This window comes from Vombatus ursinus, unplaced genomic scaffold (genome assembly GCF_900497805.2).
Source record: "Vombatus ursinus unplaced genomic scaffold, bare-nosed wombat genome assembly UNPS02014848.1, whole genome shotgun sequence".
Lineage (NCBI taxonomy): Eukaryota > Metazoa > Chordata > Mammalia > Diprotodontia > Vombatidae > Vombatus > Vombatus ursinus.
In genome coordinates this window covers 91,454-117,457 of record NW_020954626.1, presented here as the reverse complement: position 1 = coordinate 117,457, position 26,004 = coordinate 91,454, and the positions used below count along the sequence as shown (strand labels likewise).

The window sequence follows — 26,004 nt, the reverse complement described above, 5'->3', positions numbered from 1 at the left end:
AATGCATTGAAATTTCTTTTTTTTTTTATCCCTTTGTTCTTTGTGTAGGGACTATTTACTAGCAACTTAAGTCATAATTAAGTCATAATAAGAGCTGAGCTGGGGCGAAAAGTTTGAACATCTAATTTAGTACCTAGTTTTTTATTCTGTGGGTTCTTTGGATATGAGCCTTTGCTTTTAATATTTGATGCTTAAGATAGTATTACATACATAATATGTATACAATAGCATGCATATTGTATATGTAATAGTGCTCATAATAGTATATAGAATAAGACATTAAGATACAGAGCTTTATTTCTAGAGGATTAGAAAGATTAATGATTTAGAAATGTGACATGCTAGACTTTATTCTAGGTCTTTAATATTTTTCATCCCAGGCAGCCCCAAGAAGATTTGGTTCATCTCAACAAACATTTATTAAGTGCCCGGTATATACACTGTACTAGAGATGCAAAGACAAAAACAAAGCAACAAAACCATCCGTGCCCTCAAAGAGCTTACGTTCTGCTGAGGAGTGCCGGGGTGGAGTTGGGAGAGATGTAGAACATTACAAATACGAATAGTGCAAAGAGAATTCAGGAGTGTGCAAACCAATAACTGGGATGGATCGTTGATCACAAAGTGGCCTCCAAGTTGAACCTTGAAAAAGAGGATGAGGAGGGAATCTGTGAGGTGGAGAGGAGTAGGGAGTGCAGTCTGGGCGTGGAGAGTAGTTTGTGCAAAGGCCCAGAGGTGGGAGACCAGATGGAGAGTGCAGTGAACAGCTTGTCATTCAGTTGAACTGGAACCAGGGTTCAAGAAGCACCACCTATTAAGAAGCCTGTCCTCCTTGGTCTTCCCCCACCTCTGCCCTAGGTGTAAGTGCTCTTCCCTCTTCACTGACTTTATATCTATTTTGTACTTAATTTTCTACATAACTTCTAATAGAATGTAAGCTCCATGAGGGCAGGGGTTGTTTCTTTGGTCCTTTTTATCCCCAGTGCCTACCATAATACCTGGCACAGAGTAGGTGCTTAATCCATTCTTGGGAATGGTATACAATGAGGCTGAAAAGGTAGACTCCTTTGACTTGTCAGGTGTCATCCTGATACAGATATAGAACTTTCCATATTGTCTAGAATATAGACAACATTTTGCAAAGGAAACAGAGATTTAGCTCATTTGGGGAAGACTTTACTGAAGGTCATAGTTTTGATGATTGAAAATGAAAAAAGTGTTAAATGGTTAACATTGAATGGCTGGTCAGGATCAGGATTGCAGGAGTTAGGGCTAAAAGAAGCACAGTGATGAAGCAGGTTTTTGAGGCAGGACAGGCTTTTTTGTACTTTTCACCTCTGACTTCCTTAATTCCATTGGGTTTTGCACTTTCATACCCACTTTGGAACACTTTTCTGGGTTGCCATATTGGCTTAGGATACCAGGCCCATAACAGTTGTCTTATTTTATCCTTTACAAGGATAAGAAAGGTGGATAAAAGCGTCATTGGGTCAGGCTGCTTCCTACTGTCATTATCTGCCTTTTTTCCCCCACAGGAAGAGGATGTTCTTGTTTTTGTAGTTTTGTCACTGGGAATTTTGAAAGCATGTGAAACTGCCTCCAGGAATGTTCTGTAGTGAAACTAATGTCCTTGTTTGTTTTCAGTGGTCAGTGCTGTTCCTTTACAGTCTAAAGATTCTGCCAACAGAAAGCCTTTAACCAAAAGTCAACCCTGTTTGGCACCTCTTAACCCTTTGGACACTACTTCCCCCAAAATTAAAAGAGGAAAAGAGAAAGAAATTGCAAAACTTAAACGACCCACAGCACTTAAAAAGGTAAACCAAAACTTAATTTTTTTTTGGTCTAGACCTGTGGTTTCATCAGTGTAGAGGGCTCCCAGTATCCCAGTAGTTAGCAGCTTACCTTTCCCTTAGAGAGTTACCCAGAGTTTTGAGCAGTTAAGTGATTTCAGCCTTTGGTTACCTGCTAATATGAGGCAGAAGCCAAACCTGAACTCTGGGATTCCTGACTCCAAGGCCAGCCTTCTATCAGGCCATGTTGCTTCTCAAACTAATCCTCAGGAATATTGATAGTATATATACATGTGGGCTAAATTACCAGTGGTAGTAGTATTTTCAACTCCTTTTTGGATTTTTCCTTAGATGTTTGCTTCCATGTGTTGGCTGTTTGATTTGGGATTGAAGAAAATTATTATAGCTCACTTTAATCCTATGGGAGTAAAAGCCTGGAAAGTTGGTTCTACTTTCTTAAAGATTAAATAAATGGTAGAATACTAAGCATTCAAAAAGAACCTAAGCTCTCTGCTATAGTATAATGAATTCTGGTATAAAACTAATCCTATTTATAGAATATTTGTGCTAATATTTCATATCCAAATATTAATTAGAAATAATCTGCCACAGCTGGGATGTACATTCAGTTATGGAAATTTCATATGTATGATTCTTGAGGCCCTTAATATTTTAAGAATGCCATATGATATGCAACCTTTTCTGACCAATATCGATTTGAAATTGTCAAACACATTTTAAACTGTAGTTCCAAGTCCTTGTTTAGACTTCTGTATTAAAATAATTTGAAAGTGCAATTTTTTTTTGTTTCAATTAGCAGTCAGTGTTTTAACTTCATGCCTTCTTTGAAGTATATGTAATTTATAAGTCTAAATCTCCAGTGCAGTGCTATATCATAAATTCATAGAATCTTGAAGTTAGAGGGGACCAAAGAGGTCACCATTTAGCTTAGCTTCTCAACCGATGAAGGAATCACTTACATAACACCTCCATTAGGTGCTTATCTAACTTCTACATGAGTACTTCTTGTAGTAGACTGTTCAAGTAGTTTGTTCTGTTGTTGGACAAATCTAATTGTACCAAATATCTGAAATTTGCCTCCCTCTAAATTGTTCTCAAAAGTTCAGATTCAGTTCTCTGATGCATGTATAATCAAGTCTAAGCCCTCTTCCAGGTGATTTCCTCCCAAGTATTTGAAGGCAGCTATCAGTTCTGAGAAGCAATGGGTGATTGTAGATTGAAAGCTGGCCTTGAAACTAGGAAGACTCTAGTCTCACTTCTTTCATCCATACTGGCTCTGTAACCCCAGGCAAGATGTTTTACTTCTCAGAGTTCTAAGCATCTCTCTGAGGCTGTAAATTGCAGAGAAGGTACAAACCAGCATTGGTAAAGGGAGTTCCCCTGGACCAGTGAACTCACAGTTCTAGTCACTATCCTGTCATAATCTTAAGATTTTTGTTATTCAAGCTAAACAGTATTCAATGAACATTGGACCTGAAATTAGATTACTCTTAGATTGGGTTCTAGTCTCACTTATGCAATTTAGCAGTTATGTAATTATGGCCAATCATGTGACCTTTCTGAAAATAATATTGCTGATCTATAAAATGAGACAAATTGTGACTGCCCAGTGTACTTTAAAGTATGATTATTTGAATAAAAACACTTTATAATCCCAAAAAAACAAATTGCCTTACATGTGTAAAATGTTATTATTCAATCTTCCTCACATGAAGTGGTTTTCTTACCACTTATTGTCATGGTCATTCTCCTGTGAGCATTTTCCAGTATGTCAGTATCTTTTTTAAAATATGATTCCCAGAACTGATCACTGGACTTTGAAATATAATCTAACCAGTAGAGATGTACTTCTTTTAATTTAGCTAAGGATTTTGTTTGCTTTTCCAGTAACCATATTGTGTTTCTGTTTCTTAATGAGTTTATGGTCAACTAAAACACCCAGGTCTGTTTCATATGAACTGTTATATTGTCAAGCTGAGTCTTTTCCATTCTGTACTTTTAAATAGTGTACTTATTAGGCACTAGATACAAATTTGTTTGATTAGTAACTGAAGACTGATATTTGCTTTTAGGTTATTCTGAAAGAGAGAGAGGAAAAGAAAGGGCGTTTCACTGTAGACCGTAGTCTTCTGGGATCTGAGGAGCCAATAGAGATGCCTTTAGATTTTATTGATGATTTGCCACAGGAGATTGCCTCCCAGGAAGGTAAAGAGTTTGACTTTTTCCTTTTTTTTTTAATGGAATTGTTCGGAGTACATTAGTAATTTATAGAGAAAGAGACCATGTATAGGTGTTTAGTGGAGGCTAATTAGAGCATGTGCCATGTTGGAGCTTCACATTTATTTACTTTTGATAGTGATTTCTTTGAGAATGTGTATGATCTTTGATCCTTCTCTACCATACTGGCATACTTTCCGTAATTCTGACAAATTACTCCTAATGATGGTTCATCTTCCATACATCTTATCAGGATTATCCTTTATACCTGATTTCGCCATTCTCCTTTGAGAAGTTCTTAGGCACATTAATTTATTCAACATTTCAACAAATATTGAGAGTTCCTGTGATATATTATTTAAAGACTTTGAGCTTTAGTTTCCTCATCTGTAAGACTGAGGAGGGGGATAATGTCTAGCTTGGGGTCATTTTGTTGTTTGTTTGTTGTTGATTTTTTTTTGGGTGGGCGGGTCTGGATCTGTGATTTCATTGGTATAGGAAATTCACTTTATTAATGCTATTTAGCTACTGTTCTACAACTTAGAGTCTTAGATAATTGCCTGAAGCACCAAGAACTACCATGATTTGCTTAGTAGTATGTGTCAGAGGCAGGACTGGAATCTAGGTCTGCCTGACTGAGGCCAGCTCTCTATCTAATTTGCCATGTGGCCTCTTTTGCTTAAAGTTATTAGGCTTTAATGAGGTAACATAGGTGAAAGCACTTTGAAATTTTTCTGTACTAAGAAGATTTACAATATTATTAAAATATCATGCTAAATGCTGTGGAAAAATAAATGTGTAAGACATGATCCCTATCCTCTAAAGATACTAGAATTTATTAGGAAAGATGAGAAGATGCTATAAAACATTGCTGTAGGATTGGTACAAACAAAGGAGGGAAAAGTTGTGTCTTATTTTATGGAGAAGGTAGTGTTTGATTTAAGCCTTGATGGATAAGTAGGTTATCAGTAGAACTGAGGGAATATGTAGAAATATGTAAAATTATACTGGGTTTTTAGTCTCTGCCCTTGATTTTATATATATCTAGAGAAAGAAATACTGACGACAAAATTTAGCTGAATTCAACGTGTTTTTAAGTGCAAATGGGTGTTTCATATCTAAAGATGAAGAAACACATAGCCCCTACCTATGATGATAGTGGGAGTAATATGACATATGTGTATGAAATATAAACAAAAAAAGGATACACACGTGATATTATATGTATACACACACATCACCACCAGATTAGCTACATTAGAGTAATTGGGTCAGCGAACTGTAGTCCATGTGCTAAATCTGGCCTGCCACCTATTGTTGTATGACCCACATGCCAACAGTGTTTTTTACATTTTTAAATAAAGTTTTATTTACTTTTTGCTGTGTTTCAGTTGTTTAATGGTTGTAGCCATCTGATTAGTCTTCTTTTTCCAAGTGACTTTTTAATTTGCTTTTTTGTTTAGCCCTCGAATCTGAACTTTGCAGCTTAAATAAAGCTTATACTTTAATTTTAAGTAAAATTATGTATAAAAATGTAAAAACTATTTTTTTCTTGTGGGCTATACCAAAACAGATGGCAGGCTGGGTTTGGCCTATGGGCCATAGGTTGCTGAACCTTGCGTTAAAGAGTGACTAGAGTGTTGGAAAAAGAAGAGCAATAGAAATGCCCGGAAATTTCTAGGAAACAAAAACATATAGTGTCAAATGTCTGTGCACAAAGTAAGCAGCAAGGTGAATTTGAGATCCTGTGGGATACCACTTCTGGCTATAATGTAGCTCTACAAGGACCTTATTTAAAAGGAGACAGGAGATGTAAAAACAAGGGTGGGGATGGAGAGGGGTGGAGTAAATCCAGGAGTTAGATGGGGGAAACATACTGGAAAACATTTGAGTGATGATCCCTGGAGGCAGAAACAGAAGTAATATTCTTATTGGAGGACCCGAAAGATGAAAATAACTTAGAAATTGAATAAATATCATAAGTCTGGTATGATATGATAGTGATGAAGGATTTCCATTATTTAACATCTGTGAGAACATTTCCTTTCTGCCAGAAGTAGAGTAGCTAATAGTCTCTCAACCTGATTTAATGATAATTTCATCTTTCAAAAGGCAAGGGAAACAAAGTAAGGAAATCATATTCTGGATTTGATCCTCAACAGCAGCAAAGAACTGGTTGATGGAGTAGAAATGATGGGAAACTTAGATGAAGTATCATAGAAATTCCAGCATAGAATTTTTGATAAAGAGAAAGGGTAAGGCTGGAAATAGTTTGACATATATCCAAGTTTTGGGGAGAGCAGGTTTCAGATTGTTGAAGAAAGGATAAATAGGCTTTCATGGCTTAATCTTCTGCTGTGGGAGTCAGCCCAGGAGTGATGGGAAACACTCAGGAATGAATTTCTGAAGATAATTACATTGAGAAACCATTCTAATAAAGAGTAGAAAAGAGGATTCTCCAAAAAGGCTTACCAGTTTTATAAAGAGGGAACTCAGCACAACTTAAATTTTTTAAAGACAAGTACAGAAGAAAAAAGCAAGTGCAGGTAACAGGACAGACCTATAGAAATAGGATTAGGAATATTAGGGTTTGCACTAGAGTTGGCACTGATTGCCAGGTGTAACAAAAAAAGGATCAGTGTCTTTTGTTTTTTGTTTTACTGGGAGAAAAATAAGAGAACCAAATAAGCGATATGACTACTGCTCTGGGTTAGGATGAAATTCAAGGACAGTTGTGAAGAGCATCTCTTGCTTGTCTTTCCTCTGCTAAGGAGAATGTTCTTTGGCCTGAGAGGGATAAAAGTGGTTAATAGGGAATTGATGCCAGATATAGGGATGAAAATAATAAGAGAGGACCTAGCAGTCTTTGAGTTTGTCACCTGGCCCAGATAAAACTGTGTCCTTGGGTACTGAAAGGACTGGTAGATATTATCACTAAGCCACTGCCAGTGACCTCGCAAAGATCACAGGAAACTGGAGAAATACTGCAAGTTTACAGAAGGGCAAATAGTGTTCTAATTTTCAAAAAAAAGAATAGAACCAGATATCTAAACTAAAACCTTCTAAATTTAACTTTAAATTTTTGCAAGCATCTTCAGCATATTATTAAAGGAATAGTTTGTAAACATTTAGAAAAGGATACGGTCATCACAGAGAGTTAGCAAGGCTTTATCAAGAATAACACATACCAGACCTGACTGACTTCAGTTGTGTGTTTTACAGTGTCACTGAACTGGTCAGTCAAGGAAGTACTGTAGCATTGTTTACTTAGATTTTACGAAAGCATTTGACAAAGTCTTTCAAGTTATTCTTATTGAAAAAGATAGATAGGAAGGTAACGGCTAGTCAGAAATTAACTAGTTTGGAAACTGTTGAACACCTGATTCCAAAATGTCCTCATTAATGACAATGTTAATAATGATAATAGTTGACATTCTATAGTACTTCAAAATTTGCAAAGCTCTTTACAGACTTAATTCCATTTAAACCATACAGCAATCCTGTAAGGTAGATATTATTATTACCCATATTTCACAGATGAGGACACTGAGTCTTACAGAAGTTAAATGACTTGACCATAGTCATACATATGTGTGATTTGAACTTAAGTTTCTGGTTGGAATTCTACCCAGTACACCATGCTTTTTCAGTTAGTTAGCAGGTTTCCAGTGGCATGCCCTAGGGATCTTGCTTAGTCATATTCTGTTTAAAATTGTGTTCACTGACTTGGGATAAAGACAGAGAGAACAAATTTGCAAATAACTAACATATGTGATAAAATCCATGATCTTGGGGCAGGTGGGTGGCACAGTGGATAGAGCACCGGCCCTGGATTCAGGAGGACCTGAGTTCAAATTCGGCCTCAAACACATAACACTTACTAGTTGTGTGACTCTGGGCAAGTCACTTAACCCTATTGCCTAGCCAAAAAAAAAAAAAAAAAATTCATGATCTTGACATATTTAAACGTTGGGCCAGATCAGATAAGGTGAAATTTAGTAGGGATAAGTATAAAATCTTACACTTCGGTTTAAAAAGTCAGTTTCACAAGTACAAGATTGAAGAAATAGCATGACTAGATAGTAGTTCATCTGAAGAAGTTCTGGAGGACTTGATGTACTGCAAACAGCACAAAAGACCATGTGATATAGGAGCTAAGAAAAGTAATGCAGTCTTAGGTAGCACCAAGAAAGGGCTGGCATTAGGGAGGTGATAGTGCCACTGTAATTTGCCCTGGTCAGACCTTATCAAGAATGTTGTACTCCGTTCTGGGTGCCCTGTTTATCTTTAAGCTAGATAAATCTTAAAAAGGCTGGTCCAGAACAGTGAATGGTTTTAGATTGTGAATGAATCCACAGAAAGCACTTATGAAACACTATGCATCAGGCATTGTGCTAGTTTAGCACTAGATAAGCAGTTATAAACACTGAGACAGTCCCTTTCCTCAAGGAACATTCTAATAGAGGGAAACAATATATAAGGAAATGGTAGCCGAGAAGGCAGGTTTTGGTCTGGTGAATCATAGGGATGGTGAGTTGACCCATAGGACAATCAGTTGACACATTGATTCCTGAAGAAATGGTAGTATTAATTGATTACTGTGCTTAGAGCAACAGGTGGAAAACTGGTGGGGTTTGAGTTGGGGGTACATGTGCAGTAACAGGACAGATGATAAAATGGCCTGGTTGGATGGCTGAATGGGATGTAAGGCATAGTCATTATGCTGCCCAAAGATTAGTTGAAGGAATTGAGGCTATTTAGTCTGAAGAAGAGAAAACCAAGGAGGGATATGATAGTTGTTTTCACTTATGTGAAGGGTTGTGACGTAGAAGAGGGATTATATTGACCTTCTGGATCCCATGAAGTACAAATAGGAACAATGAATGAAAGTTGTAAAGGGACACATTTAGGCTTGATGTAAACAAAAACTTCTACCAGTTAGATTTATCTAAAAGTGGACGGGATTACCTCAAGGGTTAATGGATTCCTCCTATTGAAGGCTTTAAGCAGAGTCTAGATGACCACTTTTCTTATACTTCACTCTTCTTCATATACTGTAGAAATAAAGTGATTTTGCTATTGGCTTACATAAGACATTCCATCTATCAACTCCATGCCTTTTCACTGAATGTCGTGCCTCAAATGCTTTCTCTCATTGTTTACAACTCCTAGCTTCCCTGAATTCCTTCAAGACTCAGATTAAATCTCACCTTCTGGAGGAGGCCTTTCCAGGTTCTCCCTACTCCTTAACGCCTTCCCTCTGAGATTACTTCCATTTACATTATATGTATCTGATATGTATTGTTTTATACATGAATTCTCTCCTATTTAGAATGTGTTTTTTTCAAGAGCAGAAACAGTGTTTTTGCCTTTCTTTGTATCTCCAGAACTTAGCACAATGCCTGGCACATAGAAAGCACTTAATAAGTGCTTGTTGACTGATTGACACAAAGTATTGCCCCTAACATAGTCCAGACTTTTCTCCACACCTGGCTTGTACAAAAATCTTATACACCAAAAATTACGACAGAAATCAAGTTATGATTAAATAGAATGACTAAATTTGATTTGAGTTCTTTAAAGCTTTAACAATGTATTTTTCAGTATTAACCAATCATTAAATATTTATTAAGTGCCTACTATGTGCCAGATACTATGCTAAGGACTGAAGATACAAAAAGAAGCAAAAAACAGTCTCTGCCTTCAAGGAACACATAATCTAATGGGGAAGACAACATGCAGACAAATATCTTTATCTATATCTATATCTACATATATATGTATATGTGTGTGTGTGTGTGTGTGTGTGTGTGTGTATATATATATATATATAAAAACAAGCTATCTACAGGAAAAATAGGATAAACAATTTAACAGATGGAAGGCACTAGAAATTAGAAGAATTGGGAAAGGCTTGCTGTAAAAGATAGGATTTAGTTGAGACCTAAAGGAAGCTAAGGGAGCCAGTAGGCAGAGATGAGGAGGGAGAACATTTCAGGGATGAGGGACAGCCAGAGAAAATGCCTGGAGACAAGAGATGGAGCATCTTGTTCAGGAAACAGCCAGGAGGCCAGTGTCACTGGATCGGAGTATGTGGAGGGGAATAAAGAAGACTGGAAAAGTAGGCAAGAGCTAGATTATAAAGGGCTTGGAATGGTTTTGTATTTGATCTTGGAGACAACAGGGTATGGTATGTTAATTATGTACAATTATTTTCCTTTCAAGCATCCTTTTGAGATATTGTCCGTGTTTAAACCAGAATGGTATGTGAAAAATGAAGAAACAGAATGAGAAAGATTATGACTTGTCCACAATTGCAAAGCTCACTCAGTGTCAGAAATGGGACTTCCATGCTGGTCTTTGGAATCCAAGGCTAGTGCTTTCTCCTCTACCATAGTTGACTCACCCATGTTTTTGAATGTGCACCAGACATGATGAACACAAAACCTAATAGTGTTTTGTTCTATCAGCATTTCAAATTCAACTTGTCTAAAACAGAAATTTTATTCTTCAAACCACCTCTAACATTTTTCTAGTCAAAGAAGATCAGAGACTTAGAGGAATCACCTTTGATTTAACCCTTTTATTTAGTCACTAGCAGATTCTTGCTTTCCCGTGTTTCTTTTTTATCTTTCACATCATGTGTACAGTGCAGGGCAGATGGCAAAGAGATGACCAGGGTAGATAGTTGGATAGGATATGAAGCCAGGTCTAGGGTTGATGGGAAACCTCTTCCATCAAATAGCTCAGCTCCTGTTCTTGGGGGCACTGAGAAGTTAAGTGACTTGCCCAGAGTTACATAGCCAGTATTCGTTAGGAACCTTGAGGGCAGGAGCTGTTTTGTTTTTTTCTTTGTATCCCAGGCACTTAATAAATGCTTGTTGATTGATTCTTCACATTGAGGCTAGCTTACTGTGCCACAATGCTGCACAACACTGCTGGCAGATTAGTCTTTATTAAAAAAAAAAAGTTTTCCTCATGTCTGTCTTTTAATCACAAATCTTCCTTTATGTTTATGGAAGTAGAGCCTACACTCTCCACTCAGATTCAAGGCCCTCTTCAATTTGGCTCAGACTCACCTTTCCATTCTCCCACTACTCCCTTACATTAACCTCTGCTGCAGCCAAACTGTTACTCACTGTTCCCAGAATGTGTCTTAAATGTTCCTATTTTTCTACCTCTGCTTATAGATTCCTTCTCGTGGAGTCCCCAAATTTCAACTCTGCCATCTGAATCCTACCCTTTCTAAAGTCATAGAATGTTACGTATCATAGATCTCAGAGGCCATTTTGTCTAATTCAGAAGGGTTTAGTGCTTTGCCCGAGATGACAGATTTGATTAGTGATAGAGCTGAGACTAGAATACAGGGCTCTTGACCTCCTTCCCTGACTTGCTTAAAGTCACATAATTATTGTGTAATAATAAGTAAGGATCATTATTTTCAGTACAAATTACTACTAACTATGAGACATATACTAATCCTGTCTCCCACACTGTAGCAGACATAATTTGAAATGGAAAGAAGTCAGTATATAAAATATATGAGAACGGAATGTGCTTAGATATTCTAAGAACTGTATTGCTAACATAGACTGAGTAGAATGTCTCTTCCATGATCCCCTTTCCGAGTATTCTAAGCTATAATCATCTTTTCTGTCACTGAAATTGTATAGAGAATGGGTTACTGTTTCCACCTCTTATAAAAGCTTTGGAAAGTGCCAGATATTATACAGGGTTGGGACTAAGACTTTTGGAATACACTGTTTTAAATTTTTGGTGTGTACTTATCTCCCTTACACTACTAATCTGTACGAGTGAGAGGAAAGATGTTTTGTGTGCTCCATACGTACTTTGGTGTGCATTGTACATAACTCAAATAATTCAGATTTATATAGCACTTTGATAAAGTGCTTTAAAAAGGTTGATAAAGTATTTTCCTCACAATGGCCCTGTAATGTTGGTTAGTATGTGTATTACTTTCATTTTAAAAGTGAAGATACTGAAACTTGAAGATGTTAAGTGTTATAATACTAAATATGAGAGTGGTATGCAAACCAAGGTCTCCTGACTCTAAATGTACTGCTTTTTCCACTATAACACATAACTTTCTTATTGGATGCTTAATGTATATAGTTATTTGATCCTTATGTTATTTACTATTTATTTTATTTGTGAATAATATGTATTTTATAGTGCATTTTAATTATGTAGATTGGTGGCACAGATGGTGGTAGAGTAGATAGAACAGTGGGCTTGGAGTCAGGAAGACCTAAGATCAGATCTGGTCTTAAACACTTCCTAACTGGGCAGGTCACTTAACTCCTGTTTGCCTCAGTTCCTTAACTGTAAAATGAGGATACACTGGAGAAGGAGATGGCGAACCACTCTAGTATCTTTGTCAAGAAAATCCCATGGATGAGTCCATGGAGTCACAAAGAGACGCAATTGAACGACTGACTGACAACAATGGAGCTTCGGTAAATATTTGACATACTGGTAGAGTGCTTTGCTTTTAGGAAAGATTTTGCAGGTAAAGTGACCTTTGATTTATTTGGTACTTATTTATAAGGCATTATGTGAGCTACAGAGATAAGTAAGACCTGGTCTCTGCCCCTTACATTCTAGCATGGTTTAAAAAAAAAACATATATACTTAAATATGTGACATAATACAGTATATTTATTTTTTTCTAATAATATTTTATTTTTTTCCCAATTGCATGTCACATTTTCATTTATTTTTTAAATTTTAATTTAATCCAATTTTAATTTTTTTATTTTTAGGCAATTGGGGTTAAGTGACTTGCCCAGGGTCACACAGCTAGTAAGTGTCAAGTGTTTGGTCTGAGGCCGGATTTGAACTTGGGTCCTCCTGACTTTAGGGCCGGTGCTCTATCCACTGTACCACCTAGCTGCCCCAGTAAGCTCAATTTTTTTTTTTTTTGTTGAGGCAGTTGGGGTTAAGTAACTTGCCCAGAGTCACACAGCTAGTGCGTGTTGTGTGTCTAAGGCCAGATTTGAACTCAGGAGCTCCTGACTACAGGGCCGGTGCTCTGTCCACTGTGCCACCTAGCTACCCCGCATGTAACATTTTTAAACATTTGTTTTTTAAAATTTTGAGTCCCAAATTCTCTCCTTTCCCTCCTCTTCTCCCTCCCTGTGAAGGTAGGCAGTTTGATATAGGTTATACATGTACAGTCATGTAAAACATGTCTCCATATTAGTCATGTTGTGGGGAAAAAAAAAAAACATAGACCAAAAAAAATTTAAGTGAAAAACAGTATACTTTGATCTGCATTCAGACTCCATTACTTCTTTCTCTGGAGGTGGATAGCATTTTTCTTCATGAGTCCTTTGGAATTGTTTTGAATCATTTATTACTGAGAATAGCTAAGTCATTAACAGTTAATCATTGTATCATATTGCTGTTACATATAGTTTATTTATGTATTCATTAATCACTTGATATTTTTATAACTAATCTCCATCACATAAGAGATATAAAAGATTATGCAAGGTTGGAAGGAGAAAAATCATAGGTAGCTTCAGTGGAAACTTCATGGACTAAGTAGTATTTGTGCTAGGCCTTGGAAAAACCCTTATTGAGTGCTAACTGTGTCTAGCAATAAGCACAGTGCTTAGAATACAAACAGGAACGATCTCTGTCTTTAAGAACTTACATTCTAGTTGGGAGAGACAGCACATCAGAAGAATAAACAGCAGTGTGGATGAAAAGGCTCAATGATCCTAGAGTGCAAATGAGCCTTTGGACCTGGTATCAAGGAAGATCCTAAGTCTTGGTGGGCTTCTGTTTTACTAGATAGCTCTGTGCAGGTGACAGACTGGGACCATTGTAGAAAGAAGTTCCCTTAACTGGTTCCCTTAACGCTGCTCCAAATGAGCAGATTTTAAGCTGGAGCCATTGGGAAGAGAACTCCTCCACCAGCCCAATAATCTCTATCCTCTAGCATCCTTTAATGAGCTCTGGGGATGGGGAACCATTGAAGGAAGGGGCAGCTTGGTCGGGACTGTAGGTGGATACATATGACTAGCAGAACATAAAGATTTTTAGCCCTAGTCAGCTGGCATAATAGCTTGAAGTTCAGCTTTGTCAAGAGTTTGAAATTTATTTGAAAAACAATTGAGATGAATTAGAATTTTGATGCAGAATTGACAAGATCAAAGTATACTTGATATTTGACAGTAACTTTTTAGATAGAAGAAGCTGGTGAAGAGGTGATAACTTCAGCTAGAATTTCAGGAGAACCTACTTTTATGGTTGGAATGGAAAGGAAAGGGCAGATTTATGCAGCTTCTCTTGGTACAAGAGTAGCATAATTTTTACATTTGACTTAGTGAAGAATAATGATGAATCAATTCAGGTTTGGTCTAGGGCAGGGCTTCTTAAACTTTTCCCACTTGCGACTTTCCTTTAGTGCTGGTCTAGGGGACCATCTCGTTGGTGGTAATGTCAGAAACAGTGGAACACCATATAATACAATAGTTTCCAAATAGGAAATTGGCCTGAATATCCAGGTCACAGCATAAAAAAAAAAATCATAAGAGAACTGAAGGAGCTGTGTTTCTCAATAAGGTAATTCTTAACCAAACAAAGGATAGAGGTAACCATAAAAGACAAAACAGATAATTTCCATTACATTAAATTAAAATTAAATTGAAAAATTTTTGTAGACACAAAATCAAAATAAGGGAAACTTTAATTTGTTGGGGGTGGGGACAATCTTGGATCAATTGGATAAAAATCTGATATTCAAAGAAATAGAATTGACACAAACATCTAAGATCAAAAGCCTTTGCCTAGTGGATAAATTATTAAAGAATATGGATAAATAGAATTGCAAATTATCAATGTCCATGTGAAAATATGACCTAAACCCCAATAAAAAGATAAATGCAAATTAAAACAAGTCCAAGTTTTTAACTGTCACTCTGCAGATTAGCAAAGGTCATAAAAATGGAATCAGTATTGCAAGGTGAAATTGTGACTTGGTCCAACTATTTGTAAAATAATTCAGAATTACATGAGAAAAGCTAATCTTATCATACCCTCTCTTACTAATTACATAATATTACAGAATTATAGAGAAAAGTTACTACATATAGCATGTCTAAAATTATGTTACTAATTACAAAATTACATGAGAAAAGTTACTAATCTGTTTATAAGCCAAAAAGATAAAAAACAGAAAATTTCAACAGAGACCAGGATGGCCACAACGACACTTTTTGTGTTAGCAAAGAACTAGAAACAAAGTGGGTGTCCATTAAGTAGTGAAGGGCTGAAGAAGCTGTGTTATATGAATGTAATGGAATATTACAATGCAGTTAGAAATGAGAGGAAATGAGAGGCAGCAGAGCTGGCACTTGAGTCGGGAGGGTGTGAGTCGAGGTCCTTTTTGATCCTGTCCACTGGTTCACCCAGCTTTTCAGTGTTTCAGGCAATTCACTACGATCATAAGAGGCAGAGAAGGGCCCAAGTTGTTGCATTGGTAGGAGTTGCCTCATTGGAAGTTCTCCACACTAATGAAATTGTAGATCTGGATCCCCAAAAATTATGAATATGAAGAATTCAGAGAAACATGGGAAGATTTACATGTACTAATATAGAGTAAAATAAACAGAACCAGAACAACAATTTTGACTGACTATAGTAATGTAAATGAAAAGATTACTAAAAGGAAACTGAGATTTGAGTAATTGGAAAAAACAATAATTATCCCAGAGAACAGTTAATGAAAAATATCTCTATCTTCTCACTAACGAGATGTGGAATTTTAAGGGCAGCATATTGTTTAGATTGTCAGATAAGGTCACTGTATCATGTTGTTTTTGATTCATTGTTTTTCTTTATTAACAAGGGAGAGTTTGATTCTTAAATGGCTGAAGTAGAGGTAGAGGAATATACCTGCAAATGACTTATGTAAAAAACAAAAGGCATCAATTTAATTTATTTGTTTGAAAAGAAAAGAAAGGGACTGAAGAACTGGTCAGTAGAAGTATAGTGAAGAAAACAGGAAATTTCTTTTTACTGTGGTTAGCTAGATGTGGTAACCAATCATCTAGAACAAGGGTCAACAAACTATAACCTGTGGACCAAATCTGACCTGCCACTTTTTTTTTAACAGTCCGTGAACTAAGAATGGTTTTTACATTGTTAAATGTAGCTAGTTAGAAATAAAGCATGAATTAGCCATTAAGCTGCAGAGTTCAGATTTGGGAGTCAAAAAAAAAATGAATTAAACAGTCACTTGAAGGAGAAGACAAATCAGATGGCTGCTACCATTAAGCAACTGGAATAGAATGAAAAGCAAATATTGTGCTATACAAAAACAGGTAATGGACTGACCTACAGGCCATAGTTTGCCTATTTGTGATCTAGAAAGACATTCTGATACTGTTCTAGAGAGCAAGAGGTACTGTTCTATAAATTAGATCAGATTGTATTTGTTAGTAGAAGATAAGATCCCTGAGGAGTTATATATATAGTAGAGTATCAAGAACTGAATCCAGGAGGGACAGTGAGGTCAAATTGGGGTTGGTGAAGGAGGAGTAGCTGAAGGAGGTGCTTCATTCAGACTAGATTACTGTCTTTAGAAAGAAAAACCATTAAGTTGGTCAGAGAAGTGAGTGGTTGACTGTGCTGAAGGTAACAATAGTAACTTAGCTTTCAATAACTCTTTATGATATATAAAACTTTTTCACATGCAGTATGTTATTCAAGAGATCTAGAAAGAAAGGTCCTAGAAAGAGTAGTATTTGGCTGCCTTCTAAAATCATGAGTATTGAAGTGAGTAAAGGGCAGCCAATAGTAGATAGAGATATGGAGAAATAGCATTTTCCATTGGATTTAGTTGTTAAGGGAAAACAGAAAAGTAATCACTAGGAGAAAAGTGGTAGCATTAAGAAAGTGTGACTTACAAAATGAGAAGGTCTAAATAAAGAGTAAAAAAAGCCAAATGGAAGAGAAAGATTGAGATAAAGCTTTGCTATGTTAATTGAAGTTAAGTGTTTTGAGAGGTTAGGAAAAGGATGGGAAATACTACAGAGTAGAGTTTAAATAGTATGCAGGGTGACTGAGTATGTAAAAATAGTTACAAAAGAACACAGAGATTTGAGGGAGACATTATTTGTTGGCTAAAGCATATTTTTATTCATAATTATCATTATATGGTTATATTGGTGCTTTGTTATGTTTTGTGGAGTTTTAAGTTTTTAAATCAAATAAAGTAGACTAAAATCTGAGGAGTAGATGGGAAGAATAAGTGTTTGAAGCAGTACAAAGAAAAGGCTAGGAAAAGTGAAGTATGGGAAGAAATTCAATGGCTAAGGGATTTAACACCTTTTGTTCTTAGCAGTAAATCTTCTAGGTATTCATATTTTAGAATTTAACATCTCCATGCCTTTGATATTTCTACATAGATTAATTTCAGGCCATTAGAGAGTTTAAAAAATTATTTAAATAGAAATAGGAAAATTTCACATTTTAATAATATAAAATTAATGTTTCCTTTTTTGTAATCTAAAAGATGTTAATGTACTGTCGATAATTTCTGAACATTTTGAAGAAGTAACCATCTGCCATACCAAATTTTTTAGTACGCTTGGAGTTTGAGAGTTTGGAAAGATTTTAAACTAATATTTTTTTTTTAACTTTCAGATACTGGACTAAGTATGCCTAGTGATACTTCACTCTCTCCAGCAAGTCAGAATTCTCCATACTGCATGACACCTGTGTCTCAGGGCTCTCCTGCCAGCTCAGGGATAGGCAGTCCAATGGCATCTTCAGCAATTACCAAAATCCACAGCAAAAGATTTAGAGAGTAAGATCTTAGATATTTTTCTTTGTTACAAGGAGAAGGTCCTATAGTGCCTTATGAAATGAGGTTTGGTAGTAATCCATGTGAAGAGTTACAGTGAACCAGAGTGACTACATTATCAGGATGCAGTATCCTGATGGCAGTCCTGAATTTAAACGTTAATATTTTGTTGTTACTGTGTGTGCATATGCAAGAATATAATGAGCATAGACTTGTATTTTCGTTGAACTCTGAATAAAATTTGCCTTTCATTCACAAATCTTTTTTTAATATCCTTTGGAAATACTTATTTGAAAAATTATTTTTAATGAACAATTTCATTAAGTTAAAACATTTACCTATTTCAGCAGCTATCAAAATGTATTTCACGTAGAAATAATTTAACAATGAATTTATTCTCTATGTAAAACTTTGTTGATCTGCATGCCTGGGATACCTTGTCAGTATCTTACTTTTAGGATTATCTTGGATTTTCCATGAAATCCTTTTGCTGTTGTGTACTTTGTATCAACCTTTGAGACAAACTCTTCCAACCCACTACAAAAAATGCTTTCTACACAAAGGTTTTTTTGGTATTTTTTGTAGATCTTTGTTAGGTTTTCAAAACTGTCATGTAAACTCTTAAGGAATTGACCATTGTGCATCATCAGCACATGTGTCAGCTGAGAGTAATTTCCTGTGAACCATTAGTAATAATATATGGAATGAATTCCAGAATGAAATAAGAACTTACTGAACTTAATTTTATATGTTAAAAATATTGCAACTTATGCTTGAAACCGTCTCCCTTTATATTTTAGGAACTTAGATACTTATTTGAACTATATTGTCTTCTCTTCCTTCTCCTAATGCCATTGTCAAATTATTCCTGCTTAGATTAGAAAAATGTCAGATGCTGTAATTTGAAAACAATAAAGTCCAATTCATTATTTTGGGGTTTTCCTCTTTTTGCATATAAATAAGTTACTTAAAGGATTTAAGAAGCTTCCATATTATGTTTTTTTTAATCGAATCTAATAATATACTTTCTTATTTTTTGGATAAAGGGAGTGTTTAATTTAATATTATAGTTAAGGTTTTCTATAGTAAATGTTTCCTAAGAGTCATTGTAAGAAGAAAGAAAGATGCAAGAAAATAAATTTGGGGCCAGTGTTCAAAGATGTAACTTTTAAAAAATATTTTTCTTAACAGGTACTGTAATCAGGTTCTCTGTAAAGAAATTGATGAATGTGTGACTCTGCTTCTTCAAGAGCTTGTTAGTTTTCAGGAGCGCATTTACCAAAAGGATCCTGTAAGAGCAAAAGCAAGAAGACGTCTAGTTATGGGCCTTCGGGAGGTTACCAAGCATATGAAGTTAAACAAGATCAAGTGTGTTATTATTTCTCCCAATTGTGAAAAAATACAGTCAAAAGGTAGGAATGTGGTTTGCCTACCTATTGAAGTGCCTAGGTATGTATGTATATGACTGTAGTGTATAGTGTGCTACACACTGAAGGAGGATGTAGCTTTTTCTCTATTGACATTGTTATAAAATATTGAAGAGAAAAAAAGAGTCTTTCAAAACGTGGATACTTAATTAAAATGTGGAGCTTGCATTTCAAAGAAAATACTCATTCTTGTTAATGAGGATACATATTTGCTCAACCATCTTAAGATCATAAAAAATAAGAATAGTAGCTGTGTCCAGTAAGTGTGTTTCTCAACCCATTTGAAGCCATCTGCTTTCCAAATGCTTCTTTTTCTTCTCCTTTACATTCTTTCTGCTAAAAGTAACAGAAGGAATGTTACTCTTAACATCATTGGTAAAGGTTTAGTACTATGAAATCTGTTGTTACAGACTTATGTTCTATGGAACAAATGCACTTTTGCCCTTTTTTTATACTTTGTTTGCTCAAAGAGCAGAGAAGTGCCATTGGTTTTCTTTTGCTCAAATGGAATAATAGGTTGGAGCCATTAACTGTAGGCTTGTCCATAGGCAACATATTGAAAACATTTGTCTGTGATTTTCTTAATTACTTCATAGTGTGTTTATTAATTGAGCTGAGAATGAGAGAAAAAGAATGTTTGTCTATTTATAACAGCAAACTAATTTGTAGTTCGTTATGAAAAGTTAAATGCTTGTTGATTTGAAGTTTATTCAACTCCCAGGCACTTTGCTAGGCAAAAGATACCTACAAAAGACGTAGAAGAAAAGAATCCTACTTTTGAGAAGCTTACAGTTTAGTTGAGGAAACAAGATATACATACATGGAAAAGATGTAGAATAGAAGGTAATATTATTGATGTGAGATTTTATGTTCAGTGTGCTATAGGAACTTAAGTCATTTGAACTACTTTTTTTTTCCACTTAAAAATGGAATATTAGCTCAATTTAGAGCATATGGAATATTAGATGTAGAGTTTTAGCTCAGTTTAGGGAGTAAAATCACTTAAATTTGTGAACTGGACTTTTTTCTCAGGTGGCCTAGATGAGGCACTTTATAATGTTATAGCTATGGCACGGGAACAAGAAATCCCTTTTGTCTTTGCACTTGGACGGAAAGCTCTAGGCCGCTGTGTAAACAAGCTGGTGCCTGTCAGTGTTGTCGGGATATTCAACTACTCTGGTGCTGAGGTAATAAGAATTCAGAAGATATAGTTATATGTAGCATATTTTGGAGGCACATGTCAATGTAATATTTGTTTGAAAAAATGAGTTAATATATGGCAGAGTAAATAGAAAATTCCCAAGTTACTATTATACTTTTCCCCCAGTCTTGAGAGAATTTTTATAGAAATAAATCCATTTACAGCAATGAGTAGACTAAATCTGTCTCTGTAGAAGTAGCTGGTGGTACAGTGGACCTTAGTTCAAATCTGGTCTCAGACACGTGTTAGCTGTGACCCTGGGCAAATCACTTAACCTCTTTTCTTCAGTTTCTTTGATTGTAACATGGAAATAATAATAGCAGCTACCTTGCAGAGTTGTTGTGAGAGATAATATTTGTAAAAAAGCACTTGGTACATAGTAGGCACTATCTAAATGCTAATTCCTTTCCCTTCCTCTAAATCTGTAACATTATGGAAAGTACCATTATTATTTTAGATCATCTCAAGTTAGTTGCTATCATGTATTTTTTCTTATAGGGTAGTTATCAAAGTACTCAATTTATGTATTCAGAGGATATTATATGTTTCAAGTCTTTGTGTGTGATTAGTTTATTTCAGTATATTGAATTTGTTGTAATTAAGATAGCATTAGAGAAAGAGAGACTAGCTGGCTGCTTATGGTGAGCCTACTGAAATAACTGATTTATAAGCTGGAATCAATTTAAAATAAGCAAAATGTTTGCCAAGTAGTTTAGAATGCTTGTCAACTGTCAGTGAATTCTTTTCCCAATAGAAAAGCATCCTTGGGAAAATAAATCAACATCAGAAGGTTATTCACTGGTATTTTTCATAGACAAAGAGTGTTAATTTTATGAGATATTTTCATCATGCTGTGACATCCCGTTGTAGTCTTCTCCACAGTAGTGATATATCTGGAAAATAGACTGGATTATGAATACTGACTAGTTAGAACACCTTCTTCCATAGATATTACCGAAGTCAACTTCTAACACTTGAGGTCATTCTTGACTTTTTGCCCTTTCCTTCATCCTCTGTTCTGAGATTTCTCTCATACTGATGCTTTCCTTTCATAGCTTTTCATCACCTTCCTTCCTCTCATATGTGTGCTTGTTGTCACTATTACTTGTGCTATCCCTTCTCTCTTTCTGATTCTCGTTCTAGCTTATTGCAATGACCTTCTAATTGTTCTCCTTCCCTCCAGCCTTTCTCATTCTCTTTCAAGGTATTACCAAAGTAATTTATATACTGCACCAGTCTGCTAAAAAAAAAAATAAATCTTTAAGTCATTCCCCATTGCCTGTTTTTGTTTTTTTGCTTTTTGGTAAGGCAATCGGGGTTAAGTGACTTGCCCAGGGTCACACAACCAGTAAGTGTCAAGTGTCTGAGACTGGATTTGAACTCAGGTCCTTCTGACTCCAGCTCTGGAGCTCTATCTACTGTACCACCTAGCTGCCTGCCCATTGCCTTTTTTTTTAGACTTTAAACACCAAGAATGTTTATATGTGTAACAGAACACAAGATTTGAAACTGAATCTCCATTTCATATCACTTTTTCAAAATATATATACATATAATAAATTCTGCATGTTATTTTCAAAATGATTCCGCTTGTGCTTCCTTCTGAACTTCTTTCGGTTCTCTTCTGTGTGTTTAAAAAGATGTTACAATGATCTTTTTTATTTTTTGGCTTCACCATATAATTCCCTCTCCGACACTTTAGGGAAAGTCTCATCTTTTTGCTCTGCCCACTTTTGCTTCCATACCTTTGTTTGTCCTGTCCTTATGGGTGGAAAAGGCTTCTTTTCTCCTATTTTCATCTATTGACATCTTTGTCCTCCTTCAAGGCCCAGCTAAGGAACCACTTTTGCTTTACCTCCCAACTGGAGATGATCTCTCCTTGAATCTTTCCAGTCATTCTATTTGACCTCTGTCATACACTTAATCATGTTCTATCTTGTGAAGCATGTGTATAGCTCATTCATCTATTAGCTAAGACTGAGAGTAGGGATTACATTGTTTTACATCCTTGTATCTCTTACTCAATATGATATATAGAATACATTTAAGTGTTTGTAGAATTGAATGATAGTATTTCTAGTTTGTTGTTGTTCAGTGTGTCCAACTCTTTGTGACCCCATTTGGGGTTTTTTCTTGGCAAAGGTGCTGGAGTGATTTGCTGTTTCCTTCTTCAGCTCATTTTTACAGGTGGGGAACTAAGGCAAACAGGGTTTAGTAACCTGCCCAGGCTCACACAGCTAGTAAGTGTCTAAGGCCAGATTTGAACTCAGGAAGATGAATCTAGGGATTGGGGGGCAGCACCTTACCCACGGTAGGCACTCATTAAGTACTGATTGAATGAATAAATGTATTTATAAATTACAGATGGGTTATTCAACCTTTCCAACCTTACTGTTTTTTATCAGAAATTTAAGGGAATGTTTGTTGCATAATCATTCATAAGAAAGTTTATAAAAATTGCTGTACTCTTGGGAGTTTACTTCACCAGTTTTTCTACTTTTTTTAATTTTATTTTTAAAAATAATTTGTTTTTAGTTTTCAACACTCACTTCCATAAGATTTTGAGTTTCAAATTTTCACCCCCTACTCCCCCCGTCCAAGACAGCATGCAGTCGGATATAGGCTCTACTTATATGTTCATATTAAACATATTTTCCCATTAGTCATGATGTAAAGAATAATTAGAACTAATGGAAGGAACCATGAGAATGAAGCAATAAAACAAAACAACAAAGGAAAAAGAGAGCAAATAGTATCCATTCAGATTCCATGGTTCGTTCTTCTGGATGTGGATAGCATTTTCCATCTTGAGTCTTAGATCCGAGCATTGCTGAGAAGAGCCCCGTCTATCAAAGTTAGTCATCACATAGTGTGGTTGTTACTGTATATAGTGTTCTCCTGGTTCTGGTCATTTCACTCAGCATCAGTTCATATAAGTCTTTCCAGGTTTTTCTGAAATCTGCCTGCTCATCATTTCTTTTGGAACAGTAGTATTCCATTGCATTCATATACCACAACTTCTTCAGCCATTCCCCAATTGATGGGCATCCCCTCAATTTCCAATTCTTTGCCACCACAATAAGAGCTGCTATAAATATTTTTGTACGTGTGGGTTCTTTTCCTGTTTTTATGCTCTGTTTGGGATATAGACCTGGAAGTGGTATTGCTGGGTCAGAGGGTATGCACAGTTTTATAGCCCTTTGGGCATAGTTCCAAACTGCCCGTTTTTTTACTTCTTACCTACTGTCCCCTACCTAATGACCTACCTACCTGTCTATAAAGTCACTACCTTTTCCCTGATCACTGGTTTCATCTACCCATTTAACCTTTCAGTTGGGAAACTATTAACCCTCTGACCAATATCTGTTCTATTTTTCAAGTTATTCATGGCTTAGCGTTTATACACACATTTTCATGTATGTGAAAATCTATGTGTATTAATATGTGTTTTTGTGGGGAAAGGATATATGCTTATGTGTGTGTGTGTATTTACATACACAAATTAATACATGTTTTATGGAAGTGCTTCATTAGGATGTTTGATCCAAGAATGTGTCAGAACTGAATATAACTTTATTCTTTGAATATATTATCTCAGAATATACGTTAGTTTAAGTAAAATAGTGTAGGTGTTTTTAATTAACTTGAATAAAACTGTATAACAAGAGGAATTATTAACTAAAATCTTTTTCTCTACTTAGAGCTTGTTTAATAAGTTGGTAGAACTGACTGAGGAAGCCAGGAAAGCTTATAAAGACATGGTGGCTGCAATGGAACAAGAACAGGCTGAGGAAGCCTTGAAGAATGTTAAGAAGGTACCCCACCACATGGGCCATTCCCGGAATCCCTCTGCAGCAAGTGCAATTTCTTTTTGCAGTGTTATTTCTGAACCCATCTCTGAAGTAAATGAAAAGGAATATGGTAAGTGATTTTATCTATTAATTTTAACTTTAAATGTCTAAAAAAAATTTGGGGGGGTTAATTACTCATTTACCTTAATATGGAGAAGTGCTTTAAAAGGTTTTTTAAAAGTCTTACCTCTTTTCATTCTGTTTATAATCAGAATCAGATTTCCCAAAATTAAAATTATGTATATATTTAAAAAAAATGAACTTGTTAAATTTATCTTAAAAATACTTCTTTTTTTTTTTTAAACAGAAAATTAAAAATTGATTCGGGGCTGAGATTGAATGGATAGGTGGGATTATAGTTGAATTAGTTCTCTAGACTTCAACACTATTTAGAACTGCACCCAATTAATTCCAGAAGTTCATAGTATCATATATCTAGTGGTGGAAGGGATCTTGGAGTTATTTAGTTCAGCTTTCTCATTTTAAAGATGAGAAAACAGGTTCACAGAGGTTAAGTGATTTACACAAGATCACACAGGCAGTAACTGGCAGAGCTAAGTTTCAAAACAAAGTCCTTTGCAAATCCATTACTCTGTTTACCATACCACACTAGTCTGAGGAATCAGACAACTTAGGATTCCTCGGAATCCAATTGTTGGGTTCTGGAGCTGACCCTTGAAGCTGTGTGCTCCCCAGCACAGTAATCTCCTTTCATGTCTTTTTCCTTTATGGAAATGTCGTTCCCAGAGATTTAACCCAAGGATCTACTAAGTGATTTATTCAGTTTATTTTTTCCTATTGGGAGACTCTTTTGTTTTCCTCCCTAGACTCACATATTGTTCTTTCCTTTGGGATTAATGAATCCTATGACCTGCGAGCTTCTTCTGAATTTCTTCTTCTCTTCCTTCATTATTTCAATAACTATTCCACCTATTTAAATCCTCCTCTCTGCCCCACAACCCTTACCCTATATCTTGTTATTCTGGATGATTACGTCCATAAACTTTTTCCTGAATGTATCAGAGGAATGAGTCATTCTTGGATACTCTATTCAGGACACTCTTCCTAGATACTCTCTTCTCCCTTGACTTCTGTGACTCTGCTTTTCCCACATGCTATTCTACCTGTTTGACTAATCCTTCTTGTTTTCTTTTGCTCATTTATCATCTGCCTCCAAATTCCTATGTAAGGATGTTCACCAGCGAATTTTCTTTGGTGACCTTATTTGCTCCCATGCATTCAGTTATCTGTTCAGGCGGATCCAAAATGTAATCCTAAAGCCTTCTGGACCTCTCCTATTGGATATCCCATTGGTGATAACTCAAACTTAATATGTCCAAAATAGAACTCATCACAGTATCACTCCCCTACTCAGAAACCTTCAGTGTGGCACTCTACCTGGAGTAAAATACAAATTCCTTTGGCTGGAATAAGGCCTTCCATAGTCTAGCTCCAATTTTCCTTCCTCTCCAGTTTTACTTCACAATACTCTAGTTTATTAGTTCTATGTACCAATCAATTGAGATAGTTTGCTTACCCCCAAATTAAAAATTGTGCCTCCCACTCCAGTATATTCACACAGATTGAGCCCTCATTGCCTGTAATGCACTGGTTTCTCAACTCCCCTGCTTAGATTTCTTAACTTCCTTGAAGGCTTATA

The 26,004-nt window shown here is 35.9% G+C and overlaps 1 protein-coding gene across 3 annotated transcripts in view; it reads left to right on the top strand.

Annotated features, from left to right (window-relative positions):
- Positions 1 to 26,004, top strand: part of SECISBP2L (SECIS binding protein 2 like) — a 72,225-nt gene that overhangs the window by 34,260 nt on the left and 11,961 nt on the right. For 2 of the 3 annotated variants that reach the window (XM_027840882.1, XM_027840881.1), the window contains exons 12-17: positions 1,645 to 1,814; positions 3,884 to 4,016; positions 17,706 to 17,868; positions 19,057 to 19,277; positions 20,325 to 20,479; positions 24,195 to 24,414. In XM_027840882.1, the coding sequence (XP_027696683.1) occupies positions 1,645 to 1,814; positions 3,884 to 4,016; positions 17,706 to 17,868; positions 19,057 to 19,277; positions 20,325 to 20,479; positions 24,195 to 24,414 (1,062 nt within the window). The remainder of the gene's footprint in view (positions 1 to 1,644; positions 1,815 to 3,883; positions 4,017 to 17,705; positions 17,869 to 19,056; positions 19,278 to 20,324; positions 20,480 to 24,194; positions 24,415 to 26,004) is intronic. The other variant, XM_027840884.1, reaches the window with a different exon arrangement.